The sequence below is a fragment of the Arvicanthis niloticus genome, chromosome 9 (assembly GCF_011762505.2).
Source record: "Arvicanthis niloticus isolate mArvNil1 chromosome 9, mArvNil1.pat.X, whole genome shotgun sequence".
Classification (NCBI taxonomy): domain Eukaryota; kingdom Metazoa; phylum Chordata; class Mammalia; order Rodentia; family Muridae; genus Arvicanthis; species Arvicanthis niloticus.
Genome location: NC_047666.1, coordinates 4,672,241 through 4,696,167, shown reverse-complemented (window position 1 = coordinate 4,696,167; position 23,927 = coordinate 4,672,241). Strand labels below are relative to the sequence as shown.

General features: G+C 37.4%; 1 protein-coding gene across 4 annotated transcripts in view; it reads right to left on the bottom strand.

Moving 5' to 3' along the window:
* Positions 1-23,927, bottom strand: part of Smarcad1 (SNF2 related chromatin remodeling ATPase with DExD box 1) — a 62,445-nt gene that overhangs the window by 13,035 nt on the left and 25,483 nt on the right. For all 4 annotated transcript variants that reach the window (XM_034511759.2, XM_076939871.1, XM_034511758.2 and 1 more), the window contains exons 7-14: positions 20,754-20,855; positions 19,579-19,660; positions 18,088-18,476; positions 9,597-9,796; positions 4,321-4,411; positions 1,896-1,995; positions 794-853; positions 624-699 (exon numbers count right to left, since the gene is read on the bottom strand). In XM_034511759.2, the coding sequence (XP_034367650.1) occupies positions 624-699; positions 794-853; positions 1,896-1,995; positions 4,321-4,411; positions 9,597-9,796; positions 18,088-18,476; positions 19,579-19,660; positions 20,754-20,855 (1,100 nt within the window). The remainder of the gene's footprint in view (positions 1-623; positions 700-793; positions 854-1,895; positions 1,996-4,320; positions 4,412-9,596; positions 9,797-18,087; positions 18,477-19,578; positions 19,661-20,753; positions 20,856-23,927) is intronic.

Here is a 23,927-nt window from a genome sequence, read left to right as displayed (position 1 = left end):
GACCAACTAAATGAGACCTGCCCCCAACTCTCAAAAGCTAAAACAAACAAAAGGAATGAGTTTCTTTATCATCCTTATTCTGTTCTCATCCAGATTTCTTATTGGGAACAGATTTTTCTGTATTTATTGACAACACTTATTTGGCATGGTATCTCAAATTTTATCTGAAGCTTAATTGAAAGAGTTTTGCTATGTTTTCAATTAAATGAACAAAATGTTTACATCTGTTCTTAGTGAGCTAGCAAAACAAAACAAAGTCAAACCAAAGGTCTTATACAACAAATGTTCTTAAAAAGGCCTTAATTGCCAGCATGAACCACTTGATCCCTTGTTTCACAATCCCAGCTACACATTAGCCACACACACTAACCCACACAGTACCACTACAAGGTGTTTTTCTAGCTAAGTGTGGTGGCACACGCCTTTAATCCCAGTACTTGGGAGGCAGAGGCAGTCAAGTTTGGTCAGTTTGGTCCAAAGAAAGTTCCAGGCCAGCCAGTACTGCATAACAAAACCCTGCCTTTAAAAAAAAAAAAAAAGAAAAAAAAGAAATGTGGTGCGGTCAGAGAGAAGAGGACTATACAAATTCTCCCCGCCTCCTTCCAAATTTTCTTAATACTCACGTTGTAACAATTACATTATAATCTTCATATTTATTATGGATGTTGAATCTAATTTGTTTACGCTCTTCTTGAGAACCTAGAATTTAAAAGTGAAGCATACTTTGATTGTATTTATTGTGTTTCATTATAATTTTTTTTTAAATTTCTAAATGAAAAGCAAAATGACTTACCATAGTAACAGAGCACATTTAAAGTGGGGCACCATAAGTTAACTTCTCTTAACCAGTTATCTACAAAACAAGAGATTATATGGATCTGCTATTACAGTATTTATGTTTATTAAGTTAATTTTGCTTTGAAAAAAAAAAAAAAAAAAACTATGAAAACTACCCCTCATGATTAATCAAGAAGTTCTAAAGGAGTGTCAAGGTACAGGCAAGGGGCAGAAGACAACCCCATTTAAGTGATAATTCTAATTTAGGGAGAGATAGTCTTTATTTTATACTTATATGGACAAAACTCTCACACCAACTTGTACATTAATTCACAAAGAATGGATAAGTGATTAAACAAGAATTAAATTATTAAAACATTTAAATAATGTTTTAAAGTTGGGCAGGGTAGGGCTAGAGAGATGGCTCAGAAGTTAAAAGCACTGGCTGCTCTTCCAGAGGTCTTGAGTTCAATTCCCAGCAATCACATGGTGGCTCATGACCTTCTATAATGAGATTTGGTGCCCTCTTCTGGCTTGCAGGCATATATGCAGGCAGAACACTACATATATAATAAAATCTTAAAAAAAAAAAAAAAAAGTTGGGTGGGGTAACAGTACCAGTTATTCGGGATCTGAGGCAGGAGGATCACCCAAGTCCAAGAATTTATGCAGACATGGATAGGCACCACGCAGTAAGACCTCCTCTCAACCCCTATTCCACCAAATTATACAATACTGTTTTCTGTTTCCTTTTGGGATTTGGCTCTTTTATTCTCCACAGACCTCAGGTAGATGAGGCTGACACCAAACTCACCACTATGAAGATGACTGTGACCCCTGACCCTCCTGACTCTACCTTCCAAGTACTAAATATACAGGTGTATGCTGACATACCCAGTTCCTTAACTCTAGAAAGTAACTTATAAGCACTATGAAACCAAAATAAATGACCATGTCAGGTTCTTGGAATATATTGCTAATGCAACCAAAACACACACACACACGTATACTTTCAAAAAAAGAGAAAATAGGCCCAAAAAATTAATATTCCTCACCACACATGCACATCAATATAAAGCATTCCGAAACACAGAAACAGTTGTCCCCAGATTACAAACCTATGGTGGAGGCCGGAACAACAATCAAATGAGGCCCTTTATTACCCTCTTGAAAGAGGTATGCCAGGAATGCAATGGCTTGAATGGTTTTTCCTAGGCCCTAAAATTAAAAGTTTAAAAGACAATATATGAAATTTCTAAATGAGTGAAAATAAACAAATACTTGAAAGTGCAAAAAGAAAGGGGGGATTTCTTGGCAGGATTGATTTTTCCATTTCCCATAATCCACTTTGAAGAATTTCTATGAAGTTCAAATGAGCAAAATTATTCGAATTAAGCAAAATGTATAAGTGGTTCTATAACTTATTTTAATGAGCAGCATTAAATGGATGATGGAGCTTAATAGTTGGTTTATACATGACACACATTAACAGGGAAGCATGCTGCACTGTATAGAAAGAGCCTACTTCCCATTATTTACACAGGCCCAGAACCTAATGTGGCCTAGATGGACTGAGGACTGTCTCATAAATAAAGAAAAACAGTACCCAACTGTCTTACTATGCAATTGCACTGTTAAGGACAGAGAAGAAGACCATGTCACATAGCATTCAAAAAAACCAAACTCTGATATAATACTAACAAATGTATCCCAGTAGCATCATGCTGTACTGAATGAGCCAGACAGAACAATATGAACAACACTGTTCATACTGTGGCCTGAGGTCATCAGCTTCTACAGATACGTGTCAGAACTGAGATATAGAGCTAGGATTGGTGGGTCATATCTGTAATCCCAGCCGACTGGGAGGCTGACCAAGGAGTGATCTATGTCACTTTGGGAACAGCTTGGGCTACAGTACAGAAAGTTCTCGTCTGGCTTGAGGAAAAGAATAAAATCCTACTTCAAAACAAACACAAACCACTGAACTAGCATTAAGAGAGCTAAGTACTACCAACATTATGAGCTGAATGTGTTATTGTTCTTCCCTCAAAACACATATACTGGAGTGCTAACATTCAAAGATACAGTATTTAGAGGACTGGCCATAAAGAAGAGATTCAGGGTAAATGCAGTCATGAAGGTAGTGTCCTAATCCAGTTAAGCTGATGACTTTTTAAGGAGAGAGAGACCAGGGATAAAAAGAGGCAATGACATCTGAGGACACAAAGAGTATCCCTTGCTTTCGAAGTTAAGAAGAGAGACCTCCGGGGTGGGAGTATGCCACAAGGGGGCCTACCTACTCACAGGAAAAGGGAAGCGGGCAAAGGGTTGTGGGAAGGGGATGACTGGGAGAGGGGCAGTGAGCCCGATGTAAAGTGAATAAATAAAATTTTTAAAAAGTGAAAAAGGAGGAGGAGGAGAGGCCTGAAAAAACAAGAAGTCTGCTAGCACCTATACCTTAGTCTAGCTGTGGGAAACAAACTTGTGTGGTAAAACCATGGCATTTTTGTTCTGGCAAGCTTACAAATTTATGCTTTACAAATAACAAAAATGATACTACATCATATATTCTTTTTGACACCAAATATAATCTTAGAGTACAGAAATTATGTATTTTTATTCATATTAGATCTGAAATATTATGTCATCTAGCAAAAAATCTGATAGCCTGTGAAAGGCAAGGCTGACAACCAAAGCTCAGATCTGATCCCCAGTTCAGTTATACACTGCAGACTGTACATCACTTGTAAGCATTCTGACATGCCACAGACATTAGTTTTACACTGAATAAATAGCATCTTTCTTTTAACGAGTATAAAGTGGCAGTGGGATATGCAGATACAGAATTACTATGACTGTTCATTTTTGTTACTCAGTGAATACCACCTTTTCTTTTTGTTTGTTTGACTTTTTGTGGTAGGTTTGCATGTAGCCCAAACTGTCCTCAACCTTGAATCCTCCAGCCTTTGTCTCCCAAGTGCTACAGACAATACAACCAGCATTTAACTCCTGCTCAATAAACATGTTTTACAAGGACAGCCGAGGGAGGGGTGAGGTCCCATCACACTAACAGTGAAGTCCATGTCTGACAATACCTGGACTAGTGGCTGCAACAGGCTTCATGAGCTTAGCCTAAAGGAAATGTAATTTGGGGGAAAATTAACTCAAACAATGAAATGATTTTGCTGATACCTTTTTGTAATATTTACATTGATAGGTAATCATAACCAGAAAGACAAACTTCTTTCAGTTGTGGAGGACTAGGACTAAAACTAAAACAATAAAAATAAAGAAAGGTAAAAGAAAGTGTGATGAGCTCAGTGAAAACTACAATGTGCAGTGATGTGGCGCAGTGGCAGGAGACCACTGGCCTAGCATGTCCTGGCTTTGGTGACGCCATAAAATAACCAGCCAACCAAAGAACAACAGAAAACACAAGAAAGTGAAACAATCGCAAGGGAAATGCCTTCATGTCTTAAATGACAATATATCTTTTGATGGCATGTTGAATTACCAATTTTATTAATGGTCTACACTTACCATTTCATCTGCCAAAATGCCATTAAGTCCATGTTTATGTACCAATGCCAGCCAATTCAAACCAACCTTCTGATAGGGCTTGAGTGACAAACTGATGAGGAAACAAATATCACACATTTATACTTTTTTTAAATTAATTTTCTATTCTATTTTTCTGACATTTGGATTATAATGAATATACATACAAAACAAAAAAATCCAAAACTATCCAACTGAGCCTTACCTTTTAACCTGACTCTTTTTTTTTAATTTTTTAAAATTATTTTACTGGATATTTTATTTACATTTCAGATGCCATCCCCTTTCCCCAATTCCCCTCCCTAGAAAACTCCTATCCCATGCCCCCTTCTCCTTTTTGCTTTTATACAATTTTTTTTTAAATTTAACCTGACTCTTAAAAGCTATGTACATTTTTAAAAAGTAAATCCAAAACACAATCCATAATAATTTTTAAAATCTCATATTTAGTCAATGTCATTTACTTCTTTTGGCAATACAAATTATATAAAAACTTTCATATTGGATCATATCATAACTTTAACAAATTACTGAATTCCACAGATGATCAGATTTAACTATGATAAAGTGATATTTAGTCTAGAAAAACATTACATTGACTAGACTTTTAGCACATTTAGCCAGTGAGGTGGGGTTGAAAAGTCCTCCACCTTAAACAAGAGTCTATGTTTCAACCTTACACAAAAATGTTTCTCACTAAAAGTACAATACAGGGAAGAAAAACATTGTCTGAAGTCATCCAAGTATGTGCCCTCCTTACAAAAAGAGAAAGTACTATTTACCAATGTAATTTCTGTGCTCCTCCAGAGGCAATGATCCTACAGATGCAGTACCATTGTCTGCAGAAATTCGAAAACTTTTCAAGGCCCTAGTATCCAATCAGACCTAATCCTAAAGGCCACCTTAAAAAAAATGTTATGTGTACCGGTGCTTGCCTCTATGTATGTCTCTGCAGACATGTACTCCTGGTATCTATAGTGACCAGACTTCTTGTTATAGGTGATGATGACTTGCTCAGTGTGCTAGAAACCAAACATGGGTTTTCTGCAAAAGCAACATGTGCTCTGCTCTTAAGGGCTGAGCTACTTCCCTGGCCCCAAAGCCTACCCTTTATGCACAAAATAGCAAAACCCAAAAGCTTTTGCTGATCTATCCCATGGTCAAGTCAACACCTATTTCTCTATTATTTTTGAGTCCTTACCAATGCTTTCTTTATTCATCATATAGATGCAAGGTCCACATTTCATGAAAATAAAATTGTGATAAGGGAGTACTATTATAACATTTATATATGTATCTGAAGGCCACCCTAAAAAGCCAACACACAGCCTATCATTAAAAAACAAGAAATAATTTTCACCTAAAATTATTAAAGTTTTTCATCACTAATATAAAGTTTAAAAGCTCTGGCAAAAATACTTCATAAAAATTTAAGTGTGGTAAGTGAAAAACAAACACTATACAGAAATATTCATTCAAGAAATAAATTAAATATTAATTAATTAAATTTAATTAATTAAAAAGTAGCTTTATTAAATTGGAGTGCTTATTTCAAAAATACATATTCATACATATGTGTGTGTGTGTGTGTGTGTGTGTGTGTGTGTGTTCATGCATATATGCTCCTTGTCTAGTTCTGCGTATACCTTGACTGTGGTGCTTAGCATGACAAAATTGCTACCTGATATAGTTGTTTCTCCAGAACACAGATAGAGCAACCTGAAGGGATCAATAAAGATGTAGCTAGGGTTGACAAAGGCAATTTGAACTCCATTCACTGGATGGGGATATGGCTTAACTGTTAAGAGTGCCTGCCTAGCATGCATAAGCCCCTGGGTAAAATCATCAGTACTAGTTAAACAAAAGACAAATGAAGGACTATTTAATGACAAATTATTACAACAGGTAGGCTGTATTCTTTCTCTAGAAGGTGTTATGTACTCAAACTTCTCTTCCACTTATTTTAACAATTTCCTAAGAATTTTAACAATTAAATGTGAAGACCAGCCATCCATTTACTTATAAGATTGTAGGAAGTGATCAGAACTCTAAATGTGCAATCTAACAAACATCTCTAGGCTGGAGGTTCTCCTACCTTCCACTGAAGGAAATGCTACTTTAAGATCTTCTGGGATCATAAAAGAAAAAGTAATGGATTATTTGGAGGTTGCTTTTCTGCTTTTCTGGGGGAAAAACAAGAATCCTCCCAGTCATTATGAATTCTTCAGTGTAAAATAAAGCATGCATTGTAAGAAAAGGTAGTTTTATTATGACTTTCAAAGAACTGAAAGAAAGCAGAGAAGCAGAGCTCCCTGGACTGCATATAATCAGTGTGAAATGCAAAAATGTGGAGCTGGAGAACTTGTTTAGTGTTCCACACCAAGTCTACATGTGCCATCCCACCAAAGTTCATTTCTTCTAAGAGTGCCCCAAATATTACTAGTTATTTCAATAGAACTATTCAAGTTAAACTATTTGCATTGACACCAGACCATCTGCCAAAGGTCCCAATTCCTCTTTAAAACTGGACAGAAAGCCCCTCCTGTCAAACAAGAGAACTTCATGGGTTTACCTTAGAAAAGAAAGACAACCTACTGTATGCTGAATAAGTTAGAAACCTTTTCAACTGAGAAGAGTTAAAATTTATCAATTCCATATCAACTACTAAAGTCTAAGAGATAGTTATAACTATAGTAAGAAAAAAACATGAAAACTAAGACGGATATACTATCCAATACACTTATTTCTAAAATTTGAACTAATTAAATTCAAATTTGATGCCACTGTTCTTTACATCATTACATTTTAATTTAAGCAAGTTTAACATTTTAAAATGAGTATGAATTTGTAATGGTTTTGAAGTACACATGATAAATTTTATTTTTTAAAGATTTCTTTTTATTACTTATATGTATGGGAGGACTAGCGTATGCCTGTGGCACAGAGGCAAACGAGGGCGTCAAACCTTGTGAGCTGGATGGATCTGCAGGCTTTGTGCACTGCCTGATGTGGGTGCTGGAAACTAAGCTCACCCACAAGTCCTGTGAAGCAGCAGCACTCATAACAGCTGAACCATCTCTCCAGTTCTGATATTTAATTTCGAACAAGAAGTTCTTAAACGTCTGTACCTCCAATGGAAAATTTTCTCCTATTAGAATTAACAATTGGCTGGTAACCAAAATACCCAGCACTAACTGCTTCTATGTATGTTTGCCAAAAAGGCTGTGCTCTGTTGAGACAAAGATCCAAGGGCTGGAACCATATATATAAAACACAGCACCTGAGCTCAGTGAGAGACGCCGAGTGTGGTAGTTATTGTCTGCACACTGTTTAGCTCTGTAAAGCAACGATCATCTATGATCATCTACACGTTTCTATACTGGCAGCTGCCAAAGCCAAAGGCCAGTCCACCAAGTAAAAATCGGAGTCAACTCAGACTTTGCTCCAACAAGAACTTAAAACTTCATTTCTTATCCAGTATTTCATTAAAAATAAAAAATGCCACGAAGAGACGCATTAATATTTATAATTAAACTATGCTTTAAAAACCTTACTCTAAGGGAAAGGAGATTATTACCTGACCACACTATTTAGAAGAGAAATTTATGACTGTGGGTTGAGAGTTTTTAAGTGATGCAGTAAAGTACTCATTTTTAACCTCCGAGTTATGACAAAGTGGACTCAACTGGGAAAGTCTGGCAGAGTGAAGAACTCCCCACGTCCACGCTGAAGAACAAGCAGCAGCAGCAGCTCCAACTACACTTAGGAGAACTTGCTGACATAGTTCTGTCTACGCAACACACAAAGGGCTTCTTTTGTGGGAGCTGCATCACGTTTCCCTACACCACCACATAGCACCCTAGAAGGGCACAGAAAAGATTCGAGCTTACTATTAAAGGCCGATAACCTCGTGTCTTCTTTTCTTTGCTTCATATTATGATTCTGAATTATTAACCCAATGATCATCAGCAAATATGCTCTGATCAGTAAGGAAAACACCAGATATAAATAACTGAGGTAATCTAAACCCTAGTGCTAAAATACAAAAACAAAATAAAAAACTTTAAGAAATATTTTCAACAACAAAAAAGTACAAATATTCTATACAAACTTCCCTCTCTATAAGACAAGGTTTTTTTTGTTGTTGTTGTTTGTTTTTTTAATTCCCCTGTGGCCCAAGCTAGCCTCAAATTCACAATGTAGCCCAGGCTGGCCTCAAACTGGGGATGATCCTCCTGTCTTGGCCAACCTGTTGAGATTCCAGGGATGAGGCAGCATGCCTGGCTCTAATTAGCATTTAAAGCTGCATAAACACTGCATGGTGCAGGCTTTCATCATTTATTCCAGTTAGTCCTTGACTTTAGGGACGTGGGCTATTCTCATTGTTTGCTCCACAAACGCTATCACAAGCCAAGTGTGGTGGTTCCACAGAGTACAAGTACAAACGTAGCACTTAATAGCTGAGTCAGGAGAACTGCCATTAGTTTGAGACCAGACTAGACTTCACAGTGAGCACGAAGTCAGCTAAGGCTATGTATAAGAAGCCCGTCTCAAAACAAAAAGAACAGAAACAAAGGAAAAACAAGCAAATACCAAAATGAGCAATTGAATGTATTTCCTAAAAAGGAAGTATTCTGAACAAGTTTACATTTCTAATTAAAACTAAGCAAATTATTAAAAAAAATTCAAAATGTACCTTCTCCTACTTACTACAATCCTCCAATACCATATGCAGAGTGCACAACTACAAAATGCCACTTGAGTATTTACTGATGCTTAGAGGGTTCTGCATGTTTAGTTTTTGACAGGGCTTCTGGCAAGGTATTTTAATGAGTAGCATCTAGAAGACTGTGTACAATCACGGTCTGCTGTGTCCTCCTGGATTGTTCTAACCTCAAGGAGACTTTTCAAAGTGCTTAAGAAACACGAAGAGCAAAAGCAAAATCGTCAGTTTACACAGCATGGTTAAAACCACTCTTATTAGCTTCAGTGAATACACATAAAGCTATCTGTTACCAGATAAGGAAGATAAAAGTTATATAAGACTACAGAACAACACAATAGAGTAAAATCCCCTGCTGGGGAAGGGAATCAGTGAAAATATACTGGCATACCCCTGTGTGTCACTGAGAACCTTGGAGAATTTCCTTCTAACTTTAGTTGCTGAATCACATTTGGTTTCCCTAACAACAATGCAAATAAAAGTTCAGATACTTTATACAAGTAAGATCAAAATAATTGTAACCAATGAATGATACCTTTGATTTAGAAGGGAGGGCTGTTCTATGTTCCATCCACCTCCATTTCCAGTGAGCATGGTAACTTGTTTGGTCAATTTATTTGAAATGTCTTCACATTTGTTCATAAGTCTTATAACTACATCCCTTTCTTGAATTACCGTTTTGCAATTCCATATCAAATCTTCAGATAGGCCATTGATTTTGGACATCTTTGTAAACTGTGACATAAAAAAAAATAGTTCAATATTCAATAGTTGAAATCTAGCAGGCGGAATGTTAAGTTCTTTTCTAGTTAATTAATGTAAGGTTTTGTGCCACGACTCAGACTTCCCTCAGAACTGTGACCTTCTCACCTCTGCTTCCCAAACACTGGGTAGCATGCAGGAGTGCACAACCATACTGGGCAGCCAAATCCAAATTCTTTCTTCGAGGGGAGAAGAGAGAAAAGTTTGTAAAGTCAACAAGAAGTGCTGAGTTAAATGGCTTTTCATGTCCACATCTGAATCCTATGTGCTTCACTGACATACTGTCACTTCAGACATACTGTGTTGAAATAAAACACAGTATGTCTCTTTTCACACAGAAATACTTAAACTCAAATTTATTATCAAGTTTATTGATACTGACAGCAAATATTTCCCTATATTAAAAATATTAAGTTTTCATATTTCCTTGCTGGGAAATGGTTCTGATGCTTTGATTTAATCGGAAATCTGTATGAACTGATGCTGAAGGTCCTTGTCCCCAGCTGGTTTTTAATTGATCAATAAAAATGCCAGTGGTCAATAGCTGAGAAGAGGGAGATGGGGCAAGACCCTTAGAGTTGCGCAGGCTAAGACAGGTTGGGGGGGGGGAGGGTGTAAAAGAGGAGATCACCACGACCAGAGGGAGAGAGACGGAACAGAATTAGAGCTGCAAAAGGAAAAGCAGCCAAAATGTAGGTGTGAAGAGAAAGCAGTCTCCGTAAGGGCTGCCCAGAAGCATTTTGGGCAGCAGAAACCAATGGGCCTCACAGAAGGTAACAGGGCAGCAACGTTATGGCTATTTAGAAGTTATTGAGCTAGGGATAAAGGGAAAGCATGGTAGCCACACTAAAAGCATCTCAGAAATAAGCTAATGTGTGCATCTTTCATCCTCGAATCCAAAGATGAAACAATGCAGTCCTCCCAGGGGCACAAAGGAAAAACTCACTGCAACATTTCCTATCCACTAATTTTTCCCCCTAAAGCTCAGCTTCACCCATTAGTAAAAATAATAGCAAAATAGACTGTGGGGATAAATTTACTTCTATTTCTGTCACTTTCTATGACTAATGAATATTAAGATTAACCTGAAGACGTATCAAAGTACAACCCTACAATTAAAAAAAAAAAGCTATCATTTAACACCTTAAACTTGTATTTGTTTGTTTACAAGGCAGGGCGGAACTCATAGAGATCTGCCTGCTTCTGCCTCCTCAGCGATGGCATTAAAAACATGCACAATACACAGGCTGATATCTTGGTTTTAAGTGAAGATTATTTAAAAAAAAAAAAAAGCATCACAAATCAAAAGACAATTGTATGGATCTAAATGTATGCCTCAGTGATAGAACATTTACCAGCATGCCCTGGGTTTGATCACATGCAACACACACACAGGTTAATTATGACCAATTCAATAGTTACAAAACTCTTTAAACCAACTATAACCTGTGAATATATTACCTGTGAAAATGACCATGTGTGAAACGTTAAAAGAATGCTTTCAAAAGGAGACCTTGAATAATACAGATAACTAAAAACCTGCACCCTAAAGAACAAACCCCAAATATCCTCATGCAAAGGATGAAAAAGCTCAACAACCACTTGGCAGTCTACTGAGAAAAAAGAAATTCCCTGCAATCCAGAACTGAAGTGAAGAAGCTGACAGACAGCCATCTACTAGAATAATACAGGTGATTCTGATGCATATCACCACATAATATTTACAATACACTTCCAAGTTACAATAAAAATCATCCTTGTGATTATGGTGTTTCTAAATGTAATGAGAAACCTACACAACAGAAATTCAACATTTGTGAAATACTTTTTTTGTAAAAAAAAAAAAATTCCAATTTGTAACAAAATACATTTTCATTTTTATACTAAGAGTAGGCTCGTAGGAAACAATTTCTCTAACCTATTCTATAGGACTTTTATTGTTTTTAAGACACGTCTCTCACAATGCATAGCTGGCTGGTCTAGAACTCACTATATAGACCTTGTGACCTTGAACACAGAGATCAGTCTATCTCTGGCTCCCCAGTAGAGTCCTTAAAAGCATGTGCCACTATCCCCAGCATATTATAAAACGGAACTATGACACACTGATACACTTGTCTTTTACTTTAAAAGTACTTCATCTATTTATGTGTGAGTGTTTTGCTTTCATGTATGTGTAATACATATGTAGAGTGCCCACAGAGGGCAAAAGATGATGTCGGATACTCCAAGACTAGTTACGGATATTTGTTAGCTGTCATATGAATGCTGGAAATCAAATCTGGATCCTCTAGAAGAGCTTGAGCACTGAGATGTCGCTCCAATGCCCAGAATACTGATGTTTGTGTATTACATTTCTATAGGGACAATATTCACAATCTTAGGTAACCCCTTGCCCTCTTGGTTAATTTCAGAGGAAAATTATTCATAATCAAGAGGTATAGACTCATATCTACAGTGCAGTTTATTGGAAGTTTGCATATGAGCAAAACACCAAAATTAACCAATGATTAACACTGAATCAAGAACAAGATGTACAAGGTACATCATACTCAACAACTCATTAAATCCAACAATTCTGAATCCATAAAATTTATGTTATAAAGATGGAGAAAATCTAAAGTTTGTGCTTTGTTTTCAATGTTAACAGATCCTCTCTCAAATTACTTAAGGCCTGAAACCAAAAGCAGGAGAGATGGCTCAGAGCTAAGAGTACTTTTACAGAGGTCCCAAGTTTGGTTCTCAACACCCACATCAGGTTAACTTACAATCGCCTATAACTCCAGCTCCAAACTATTCAATACCTTCTTCTGACCTCTGCAGGCACCCATACATATTTACATAAAAACTCACAGACATTAATGCATGTACAAAGAAAAATATTTTTTACAGCTCAAAACAAGTAATATATTCTTCAGTGAAGTGACACCACTTCTGTAAATTGATTGTTTTCCTGTAGCCAACTACTTTTTATTATATAAACTAGGGAGTTTTGTTTGTTTTGTTCTCTAGTGAATATGACTCTAACTGTATCTGCTATATAGAAACAGTCTCTCTCATACATGCTTTCCTGTTATTAGGAAAGACAATCTAAGTGTTAAAAAAAAGATGGAATTTCACAGGCAGGCCTATATTACAAGCAGAATACTAAAACGTAGAAAGTCTTTTCAGATGTAATAAAGAACTGTTTTAACCATAAGATCAATATGTCAGAGCTTAGAAGAACACAGGTTTATTTCAACAAGAAAGTGGGAAAGGACAGATGGGCCATTCTGATGAGTTCAGTTATGAGCACTGTAAAGCAATTGAAAGGTTTTACATCAAAAAAGAATAAGACTTCCTGTTTTAAAAGGACACTGTGAATGCTTGAACACAAAACATTAAGCCTGGTAAGTTCTAAGTTTTACCAAAAATTACTTAATGAAAGATCCTGTGGCACATGCTTGTAAATCCAGCACTTGGGAGATAGAAGCAGAAGGATCAAGAGTTGAAGGCCATTTTCTACCATATAATGGGTGAAGGCCAGGATCAGCTATGTAAGACCTATGTACTTTTTCTATTTTTCTCTCTCTCTTTTTTTTTTTTTTTTTTTTGTTTTTCGAGACAGGCTGTCCTGGAACTCACTCTGTAGACCAGGCTGGCCTCTGTCTCCCAAGTGCTGGGATTAAAGGCGTGTGCCACCACCTATATGTACTTTCAACTCCAGCTGTCAGAAGACCAAAACAAAAGAATCATGAGCTTGAAATCACACTAGGTAAACACATTCTTGTCTTTAAAAAAGTAAAAAGTAAAACAGAAGCCATGAGATGGCTCAGCAGTTACACACACAAAATCAACTTTAAAAACAGTATTTATTAAGGGCAAATAAAGAAAACATTCTTACTTGCTAGATCTAGATGGCTACATGTAAGAAGACTATCAAAGCCACTGAGTAGCATCTCTAAAAACTCAAGCAATATTTCAAGAACTTCCTTTTCTGAAAGGCTGAGTCTGGAGGTGAGGACATCTCTGCAGCTGACCCTGCACAAGAAAGCCCAGTGAAAAGAGAAGGGAGCAGTAGACCCTGGAACTGAAGTACCTCTCTCCTGCCACAGTGTGTCACTCTTGTAGAACAAATGCTTTGAAATTTTCATAAGAGGAGGAGATTGTTTAAAGGTAAATTTCTAAAATTATGTAATTCTGAATCAAGAAACAGCTAAAGGACAGTCTTACTCAGTATTACATACAGATGGCAAACTACTCAGAATCCATTTGTAATTTTTTTAAGTTTATCAAACTTGTGCAAATTAAAACAAAGCCCCAGTACAGTATCTTAAAAAAACAATGAAACCATTCTATCTCAGAGAAAAAAATAATCATAGCCAGGAGTACTGACACACACCTTTAATCCCAGAGCCTGGGAGGCAGAGGCTGGTTGATCTCTATAAATTCAAAGCTAACCTGGTCAACAAAGTAAGCAGGAGACAACCAGATCTAACAGAGAGACCTGCCTCAGAAAATAACAACAACAGAAATAAACAAACAAAAGAAAAAGAAAACAGAACAGCTTCAGTGTTTAAGATGAAAATAAAGACAGGCATTTTTTAGGGTTAAACACCAAAAACAGCACCAGTTCTGCAAATCACTAGAAGATAAAGCAGCACTAGAACAAAGCAGAAGACAGAAGCTGTGCCTGCTGGGGCAATCAATGTTAATACCTCATTTACACTGAACACTGAAAGAGATAGGAATCTAAAGACTGTAGGTAAAATATTCATGAAGCAAGCTATTCGTAAATACCACATTGAGCAGTGTAAATGCACATGCTTTTAAACAAAGAATGTTTTATTTTATGGAAGACAGGATCTCCTGTAGCCTAACATGGCTTAGAATTTGTTCCGTCGCCAAGGAGAACCATGAAATTCTGATTCTCCTGCTTCTAGCTCCCAAGTACAGTGTGTGCCACTGTACCTGATTTATTTGGTTCTATGGATTGAACCCTGGGCGTCATGTATGCTGGGAAAGCCCTATGACAACTGAGCTATATCTTCCATAAATAATATTCTAATTAGCATATAAAAGTGCAATTAAAAATACAATATGGACACAATATTGCCCCTATCCTTTCTGATACTAGGCTAGAAAGATCAAAATTCAGCAAGTAGTTGGTGAACTAATATCATCAATTATAAACTTTGCCAATAAAAATTCCATTTTCCCTATTTTAACAATACTGAATTTTCAACGAATGCCTTTGTGCCTTACTACACTGTAAAGGCTGCTATACTTAATACTGCAGTTTACTTACAATTAGCATGTAAAGTATTACTACTTTAAAAAACTGTGGGCAAAAGAAAAAGACAAGGAAAATCTAACATTATTGAAATCATAATACAAGGACAAAGAAAAAATGAATAAAGCCACAAATATAAATACTCTCAATTTACATCTTTTAAATAACCATTTTTTCCCTCAGATGAAGATGATTAAATTAAAAACATTTTAACTTAAGGAAAAAAAAAGGAGGGAAAAAAGTCCTCTGGGAAGAAAATTAGAGCAATACAGAAAGCTGCAACCTCAGGATTTAGAATTATTGTGATATATTATTAAATGGCTAGTTTTATGCAAATGTTATATATTATGTAAGTCAGATTTATATTACACTATATATCTAAAACTTTAATAAAAATCAATAATCTACAACATTTTCAAAGTCTGGTTTAAAGGTGTGATTAGGATTTTTACATTCAAGTGTCATTTTTGATCAAATACTTATGGATTTACACTTATTCACACACTCTTAGGCACTCTTTTAAAACTAAACTTCAACAGCCGCTTCAGGAATTGAAAAGTTTAAGAATGCTGTCTAAATCTGTAATTATCTTGTAATTTCATTCAACTCTGTGTGACACAATTAAAACTGCAAATGCACAGTAATTTCTGAGTGCAGCATGGGTGCTTCGCTATTGTTTGCTCTAACACTGAATCACATTATTAATAAAAAGGATAGTAAGCTATATAGGTTTTGTAGAAATGTATATTGTGGACCCCCTCCCCCAGCCTTGAGCAGGACAGAGAGACCTTTGTGTTTGCCACAGGAACTTCATGACCCAGGTAGTCATCCACCCTGGCTGAATGTACAACTTCCTACAGAAACTTAGAAGAATAGACTGCCCACTGAGCTTGGCTTGTGACATAATCCAGCTGAAACAAAGGATGGGTTCCCTGGGCTACAATATATAATATTAAGGTTTTGTTAATAATTTTACTATTAAATTACTTTATAATCTAATCACATTCAAAATGCTGACTCCTAGAAATTAGAAGCAAAAATTTCTAAGGAAGTTAAAATTTGAGGCTTAAAGATTTACTTCTCTAATTATCAATTTGCAATAGCTTATTTATACACTTTGCTCAGGATAACAAGACATTATACTCAATGAAATAATTCATGTACTTTTACAATACTTTTTCACTATTTCATAAAATGTTCAGCATTAAGATGGGTAGCTAGGACAAACAATATGGCCTTTATGTTCAACTTCTTGAAGAAAAAAGAAGTCAGGAGACTTAGTAAGTAATGCATAATCTCCAAATTCATGTCAAGACTGATATAAACTCTGCCAATTAATTAAGAAAATATGTCTTGTCCATGTTAAGTTGCTGGATATTTTTTAAAACATCTGGCACATATACCTTGGTAAAATTGTATAATCTGCTTTTATAATAAGCTATTTGGGCAAGCAGTTACAGTAACTCCACAAACTAGTACAGATAACTGCATCCCTTATTAAATACATTAAAATCCTAACAAGCCTGAGCAACCCAACCCCATAATAACACAGAGACCATTAAAGATTAAAAGAAAAATAAAACGGGAGAAAAGAAACAGAAAGCCCTTCAGCAAATACCTCAACAAGCAATCACTCAGACAAAGCCAAACAAGTTTTGAAAGGATCTGCTTTGACAGATGTTCTCTAGAAAAGTATGCGCTTGGGGCAAAACGAAAGGTTTTAAGTTTGGTTATGTGTCTTTTTTCTTCTTTTTTCCTTCAAGTTCTGCTGGACTAGTATTTTTCTATATGTTGAAATACTTTAATTTTTTTAAAAAATGCTTTTTGAAAGTTGTTGTGCAGAGACCATTCCCACCAACACTTCAAGACATTTATCGAGGTCATTCATGCTCATTTAGATTTGTTATAGGTACAGTATTAGTCACAAACGCATGCATCTACACTCCACAGCACAAAAACTAAAACTCAGAAACCTCCACAAAGCAGCAAGAGCTGCCTCATCTCTCAAAGCTGTACACAACCATCCATATTGCTTTGCATGGAGCCTAAACACAACTCATGAATACAACCCCCCATTTCTACAAAAGGTAAAGCAAGATATAAAACACAAAAGAGTATTCATAGGAATAATGTCTGCTAACTGTTGAGATTTAGGAAACTCCAAGGGCAAGTATTTTAGATAAAACTCGTTCACAGGAAGTAAAGATCGTGCACAGTGTACTCACCAGGCAGAGCTCGAGCCTCTCTTCCGCCTACACCTGAATCCTATGCTGCCACAACTTTGCTACTTTTCCAGTTAAAATGCTGCAGCCTGCTACACTCCATCAAATGGCCACATCGTTTAACCAGGAGAAACATGTTAGAAACTGAGCTGTCACACTTAGAAGAAAAAGAAAATAAACACTTGCTTCTTTGTGGGAAGCATAAAGCACTCAGGCAGGCATGTGGGCCATGGACCGCCTCTGGCCGCTGTTCCTGCTCTGCAAGCAGTTGTAGTCGAACAGCTGCCATTCTTGCCTTCTACATGGTGTCTCAGCAGTAACAGGTCAGAGCTGCTAGCAAACAACTCCTTCTCAAAAGTGAGCTCTAATTTCTTCTTCTGCAGTGAAATGAACCAAGTTCCTATGCAAAAGGATGAGTGACAGCATTCCCAGCCAATCAGCTTGGGTTTTTTCAGGAAAATCACCCCTTAATTCATTCAAAATTAGGTCATATGACACTATTTGAAATACTATTGGCTTACAATGAAAGTAATGTTTGACTCTACACAGGATAAGGCCACCCATCTATGCTTCCCTGGGCTGAAGGTTTGACTATAAACGGTACTGTAAATTAACACACAAAGACACACAGACACAGACTCACACACAGACTCACACACAGACACACACACAGACACACACACAGACACACACACAGACACAGACTCACACACAGACACACACAGACACACACACAGACACACACACACACACACACACACACGCCTTACCAGAGCTTCCCAATTAGTAAAGGGCCGGAGTTCTGTTATCTTTTGAGCCTTTTTCTGAGAACACTTAGGAATCAAAGTCAGTTCAGCAATCGAAGAATCTTGCAGGAAGTGGAGAATTTTGCCTTTATAGCCATCCTCCATCACTTCTTCACAGCTGCTGTAATCCTCATCCAGTGAGCTCCCAGCATCAGAACCTGAATCGTACTCAGAGTCCTCAACCGCTTTCTTAGGATTAAATACATTTTTCTTACGTTTCTTGTTAAAGCCATTTTGTGATTTCATGGAATTTTTCTGTTTCATCTTTATTTTAGCTGCATTTTTAGAATGATTTTGATTCCTTGCAACTTCTTTTCCATTTGTAACCTCACTTTTTGAAGCACACTGCACATCTGTGTACAAAAAAACAGTTATAACTAAGAAATATATAAATTAAATAACATGAACCACAGGATGTTTCCTAAGAGTATGTAAACATTACATTTTCCTTGTGAATATTGATGAATTCAACCACAACTTCCTGTCAAATCTTAACACACATTAAGAGTAATATAAAACAGAATTTAAAGCTATCAATAAGCTAGAATGACATTTCAGAAGTAGGTGGTAACTCCCTTTTAAACATAAATCTACTTTCTAAGCAAGCATCCTGAGGATACAGATAGCAGCTGCATGTGCACAAACTGCCAAAAAGAGCAAAGTAACCCAGGCCTCCTGCAGCCTGGTGGAAGCGGCAGCGCAGTGTAAAGTGCTTTTCCTATCACTGCGACGACTAACTTATCACCAGTTTAACATTACTTAAATATATTGCCTCAGAGTGGCACTACTCTGTATTTCATTGAATTCTAAGCTTCCAGTGAATGAAGGTACAGTTTTTCTTATATTATTTTCACAAGACAATAGGTATTAATAATGGATAAATATATACCATTGGCCTTTAATTTATTCAATTAAGTAAAATAAAAACCAAAGTCATTGTGCTGGACTTTAAAAGCTCTTTATAATTATAAAATGCTATAATTATAAAATGCTATAATTATAAAATGCTATAATTATAAAAGTCTATTTGATTCTTGGTTAGAAACATCTCTAAATATGTACAAACTAACTTGTGTCACCACCTCTCTCCTCTGCTATTCTCTGTAGTTCAGAGCCTATTATGGATGGAGAGAATGTTCCTCCCCAGGGTGTTGACACTCTTGCCTTCTTAAGGCTAGTGTTTTCCACATTCATGCAAGTGCAAGCTAATATGCAAGCACTTGTAAGATCCATCCTAGAGTGACAGATGTCAAAATGTAAACAACTGAACAAGATAATTTAAATGTTGCCTTCAGAATCAGAAAGATTATACAAGAAGAAAAAGTTATGTACTGTCTTGGCTATTACTATGGTGAAGAACAAGTCAAAATATTTGGGAATTCATCCTTTAGAACCTTTTACAACATCACTTCTTCTACAGCAGGACATGGGACTGAAGGAGCCATCACTGAGTACCTTGATCTTCCGCAAACACTTTCAGAGATGCCAAGGCTTCTGTGTACATCCACTCGTGTTCCTTAAGCACTTCTCTTAATTCCTGAAAGTAAGTTATTTTTTCTGTTAAAAATGTGAAATTAACAATACAGCAAAATAGTTATGCTTTTTTAAAATGTAATCACAGGAAAATAAAGAATTCATATCGCTATCTTTGTTTTTGTTTTGAGACAGGGTCTCACTATGTAGCATTGTCTATCCTGGAACTCTCTCTATAGACCAGGATGGCCTTGAACTCATAGAAATCCACCAGCCTCTGCCTTCCAAGTGCTCTAATTAAATATGAGCACCACGTCTCCCAGTACTGCCACTGTTGTAGTGATACTTTATACATCCTTCCTGTTTAACTTTACCTTACAAATAAATTACAGTGCTCAACAAGGGTGGAGATGCAACTTTTTTCCTCTTGCCCAATTTCCCTAGGGCTTCCATAACAGGCATGTTTCAGTGCGTGCACCTTAACACATCTCTGGGGTGGAGCCTATGTGTATATGTGGCAAATATGCTCAGCAGCTGAGCTGAGCCGTACCCCAGCTGAGCCGTACCCCAGCTGAGCCGTACCCCAGCTGAAACATGAAGATGTGACGCATGTGACTGTTATCCAGAATTCAGACAGACTGCCTAAGCACAAAGAGCACATCCATGAAAATGTAAACGTTTTCCATATGTAAACAAGTATATGCTTCAGTAAACACACAGCAATGAGAGAGGGCAGATGCGCAAGCACTGGCCTGCCTGCCGTGAGTCATTCGTGACCCTGAAGAGTTTCATGTTAACTGGAAAGGAGGACAACCTTTATGGAGCATAAAGACACTGAAATGTAATACTTTAAAATTCTTACAACCAAGTTCAAGAGTGAAACCCTGATGGGGGAGTTAGGACAGCTTTTTATACTTAAGGATTCACAATTTTACTACGATTATGTTTATTATAATGCCATTTATAACGCTGACACAACTAGCAAACACAGAAAATAAGGTAATTAGCAAGTAGTTTAAAATATTTATATAATACTAATCGGAGTATATAATTCAAAAAATACAAAGCTCACCTTAAGTTTTCACATGGTTTAACTCAAATACTATTTTATAATATAAACATGTAAATAAGTACACAAACATTTGGACACTTCTTACCTGTTTATCAAAATTAGGGAATTCCTTTTGCAATTTCAACACAATACTTTCTTGCTTTTCCCAGTTGCTGCTAGCTTCTGCAGACTCATTTGATTCTTCCCTCTATGGGGCAGGGAGGAGAAGAAAAGAGAAAGAGGGAAATAGGTAGGGTCACGTCTTCCCCACTCTCCTTTATCTATATTATCTAGTAATACAGCTGCTACACTTCTCCTTTAATAGCCAAATAAGAAACTGTGATGGTTCTTCTCTAACACAGAAGGACAAGATGACACTCTATAAGGGCACATGCAAATCAAGTGCTATGGAAGCACTGGAGCATAAAACCTACAGGAATGTCTGTCACCTGCACAGGGCTCTGGGTTGTCACCATATATAAAAACAAGTTATGTGCACTGGCAACAAAAGGAAGACGATTACATGCCAAGAAGTGACTTAGTGGGCTGGAATACAGTACACCTCACGGCTACAAGTCTATTCAGAAGCACTTTAAAGATTACAGAAGAAGCTACGCATGGTGAGTCCCAGCACTCTGTAGTGTGACTTCAGGGCAGCCTGGTCTACATAGTAAGTTCCAGGACAACCAGGGCTACAGAGAAACTGTCTCAAAACAAAAGATTGCAGATGAGAGATAAACAGCCACCAAGTGGCCAAACAGGTGTTTGCTACAAAACATATTTCCAAACCTCAGTCATACCAGAGGGCCTGTGTTTATATAGGTGTGTGTGTGTGTGTGTAAGTGAATGCTGATGTACACATGGAAGCTGCAGTTTGACAGCAGTGTTTTCCTCAGGCCTTTGCTCCCACAGGTACTTCTCACTGAACCTAGAGCTCAGCAACTGGCTTAAGTGCCTGGATGCCAAGCATCTCCGATTCCTGGTCCTGGACTTAGAGAGGCATACCATTGTACACAGCTTTTTCTGTGGATACTAGAGATCAAAGTTCAGGTTCTAATGCTTATGCCATAAGCATCAGTGCTGTGCCAACTGAGCCATCCATCTCCCCAGACCCCCGTGGTTCATCTGTTCAAAGATTTGTATTAGGCGAGGTGTAGTGGCATACACCTTTAATCCTGGAAGGCAGAAGCAGTTGGATATCTGTGTTCAAGGCCAGCCTGTTTCACAGAAAGAGTTCCAGTACAGCCTGGGCTACATAAAGAAAGCCTACCTTGAACCCCCCCCCCCAAAAAAAAAAAAAACCCAAAGTGTTACTTGTATTTATGTGTATGTGTGTTGCCCACATGTGTATGACTGCTTGTGGACATCAGAAAGGGTTCGGATCCTTCAAAACCACCCAACATGGGTGCTGGGAACCAAACTTGGGTATCTAAAAAGCAGCATGTGCTGTAAACCAACGAACAATCTCTTGAGACAGGTTTCTCAAGTAGCTCTCAAGGCTGACCATGGACTGCAGTCGGGATGACCCTGGACCCCTGATTATCCTGCCTCCACCTACCAAGTGCTATAGGGGTAGAGACTCTAGCTCCCACAGTATAGTTTAGTCCTCCTTTGTTTTAAAAGTATTTCAAATGTCTACCAATGAAGAATGAAAAAAATCAAACTATAGCAGGGCAGAGGGGGCAATGTGGCATAGCCATTAAATAGAAAATCTAATTCCATCACTGAGGAGGCTGAGGTAGAAGTTCTACCATAGGTTCAAGGTAAGCCTAGACTTACTACAGTATAAGGCTTTCAAGAAATAAACAACAACAACAAAAAATGCATGTTATTGCTTCAAAGATGACATAAAAATAGTTGCATCATTTATAAAGGAATTATCTAGATAAGTAATTGAGATGGAGAAGACAAACTGATTAACATGGGCCATGGAAATGAAGAAACAAGACCCTACTTTTGAGTGCATCCTGCAATCATGGACTAATGAAAACATTTGGAGCTAGATAGACAAGGTCAGAATGCACAAGACTAGGAATGTCCTAAGTGCATTAACCTGTCTATACTAAAAAGTTAAATTTATGCTATGTGAATTTCTCCTCCACAAAATAAGATATGGAGCTGGGTGGCGTAAGTGAGAGCTGAACATGCACAATACAAAGCTTTGTTCAGATCACATCTCTAAAAATAAACAACTGTTGGGGGATGTTTTTGTGGTACTGTGTATTCAAATGATGACTTCTATACCCAGAAATCTGGTGCCAGTCAAAATTTTGGTATTGTCATTATTATGAAGCATCACTTGACTCAGTATTTTGTAAACATTGTTCTTCATCACCTGATTGGTCAAATAAAGAGTTAAATAGACTGTAGCTGGGTGGGAGAGGAAAAGGTGGGACTTCTGTGCCCTGATAGTTAGAGAGGGTCTCAGGTGGAGACCAGGGGAATCACCATCTGGACAGGAATGAAGAAGGAGGTGCCAGTGAGACTGAGATGGCAAGTAACAGCCACCTTGCTGGGAAGTAGGTCAGGCCAGCACTGTCAGGTTAGAATAGCTCAGAATCAGTAGAGTGTGTTTAGCTTATTAGGGTTGTCCAAGTCCTAACCCTAACAATTCACAATTCTTGAATCAGTATTTATAGCTTTCCCCAACAAAGGGAGCAGGGAACTATCCCTAAAGCCTATCTCTAGAATACATTCCTCTATCTGAGCTGCCTTGTCTGGCCTCGGTGGGAAAGGATGCACCTAGTCAAGAAGATACTTGATGTATCAGGATAGAAGGATAGCCTGGGGGTGGGGGGTGGGCGGGGTTGGCAAGGGGCTCTACCATCTCAGAGGAGAAGGGGAGACCAGCAAGGGGGCATTGATCGGGATGTAAAGTGAATAAAAAAAAAAAAAAATGACAAAGTTATTTATGACCACATAAAGGAAACAACAAACTTTAAACATTGTTTACTGACATCTGCTTGATTACTAGAACCATACAGTAGATTGGCATAAAGAACTACTATAGGACAGAATCTCTTAGGAGCTGGAAAAGAGAGGACAGACACTTGGGTGGACTTTCAGGTCTGACATTCAAACATTCAGCATAGCCTTTTTTTTTTTTTTTTTTTTTTTTTTTTTTAATTTATTTATGTTTAAGTTTATCGTGAGTTTTTCACCTGCATGTTTGCACCACACGTATACAGTTGCAGTGCCTACTGAAGCCAGAAGAAGATGTTGGATCCCTGGGAGTGGAGTTACTGAGGTTTGTGAACATCCATGGTTGGAACTAAACCTA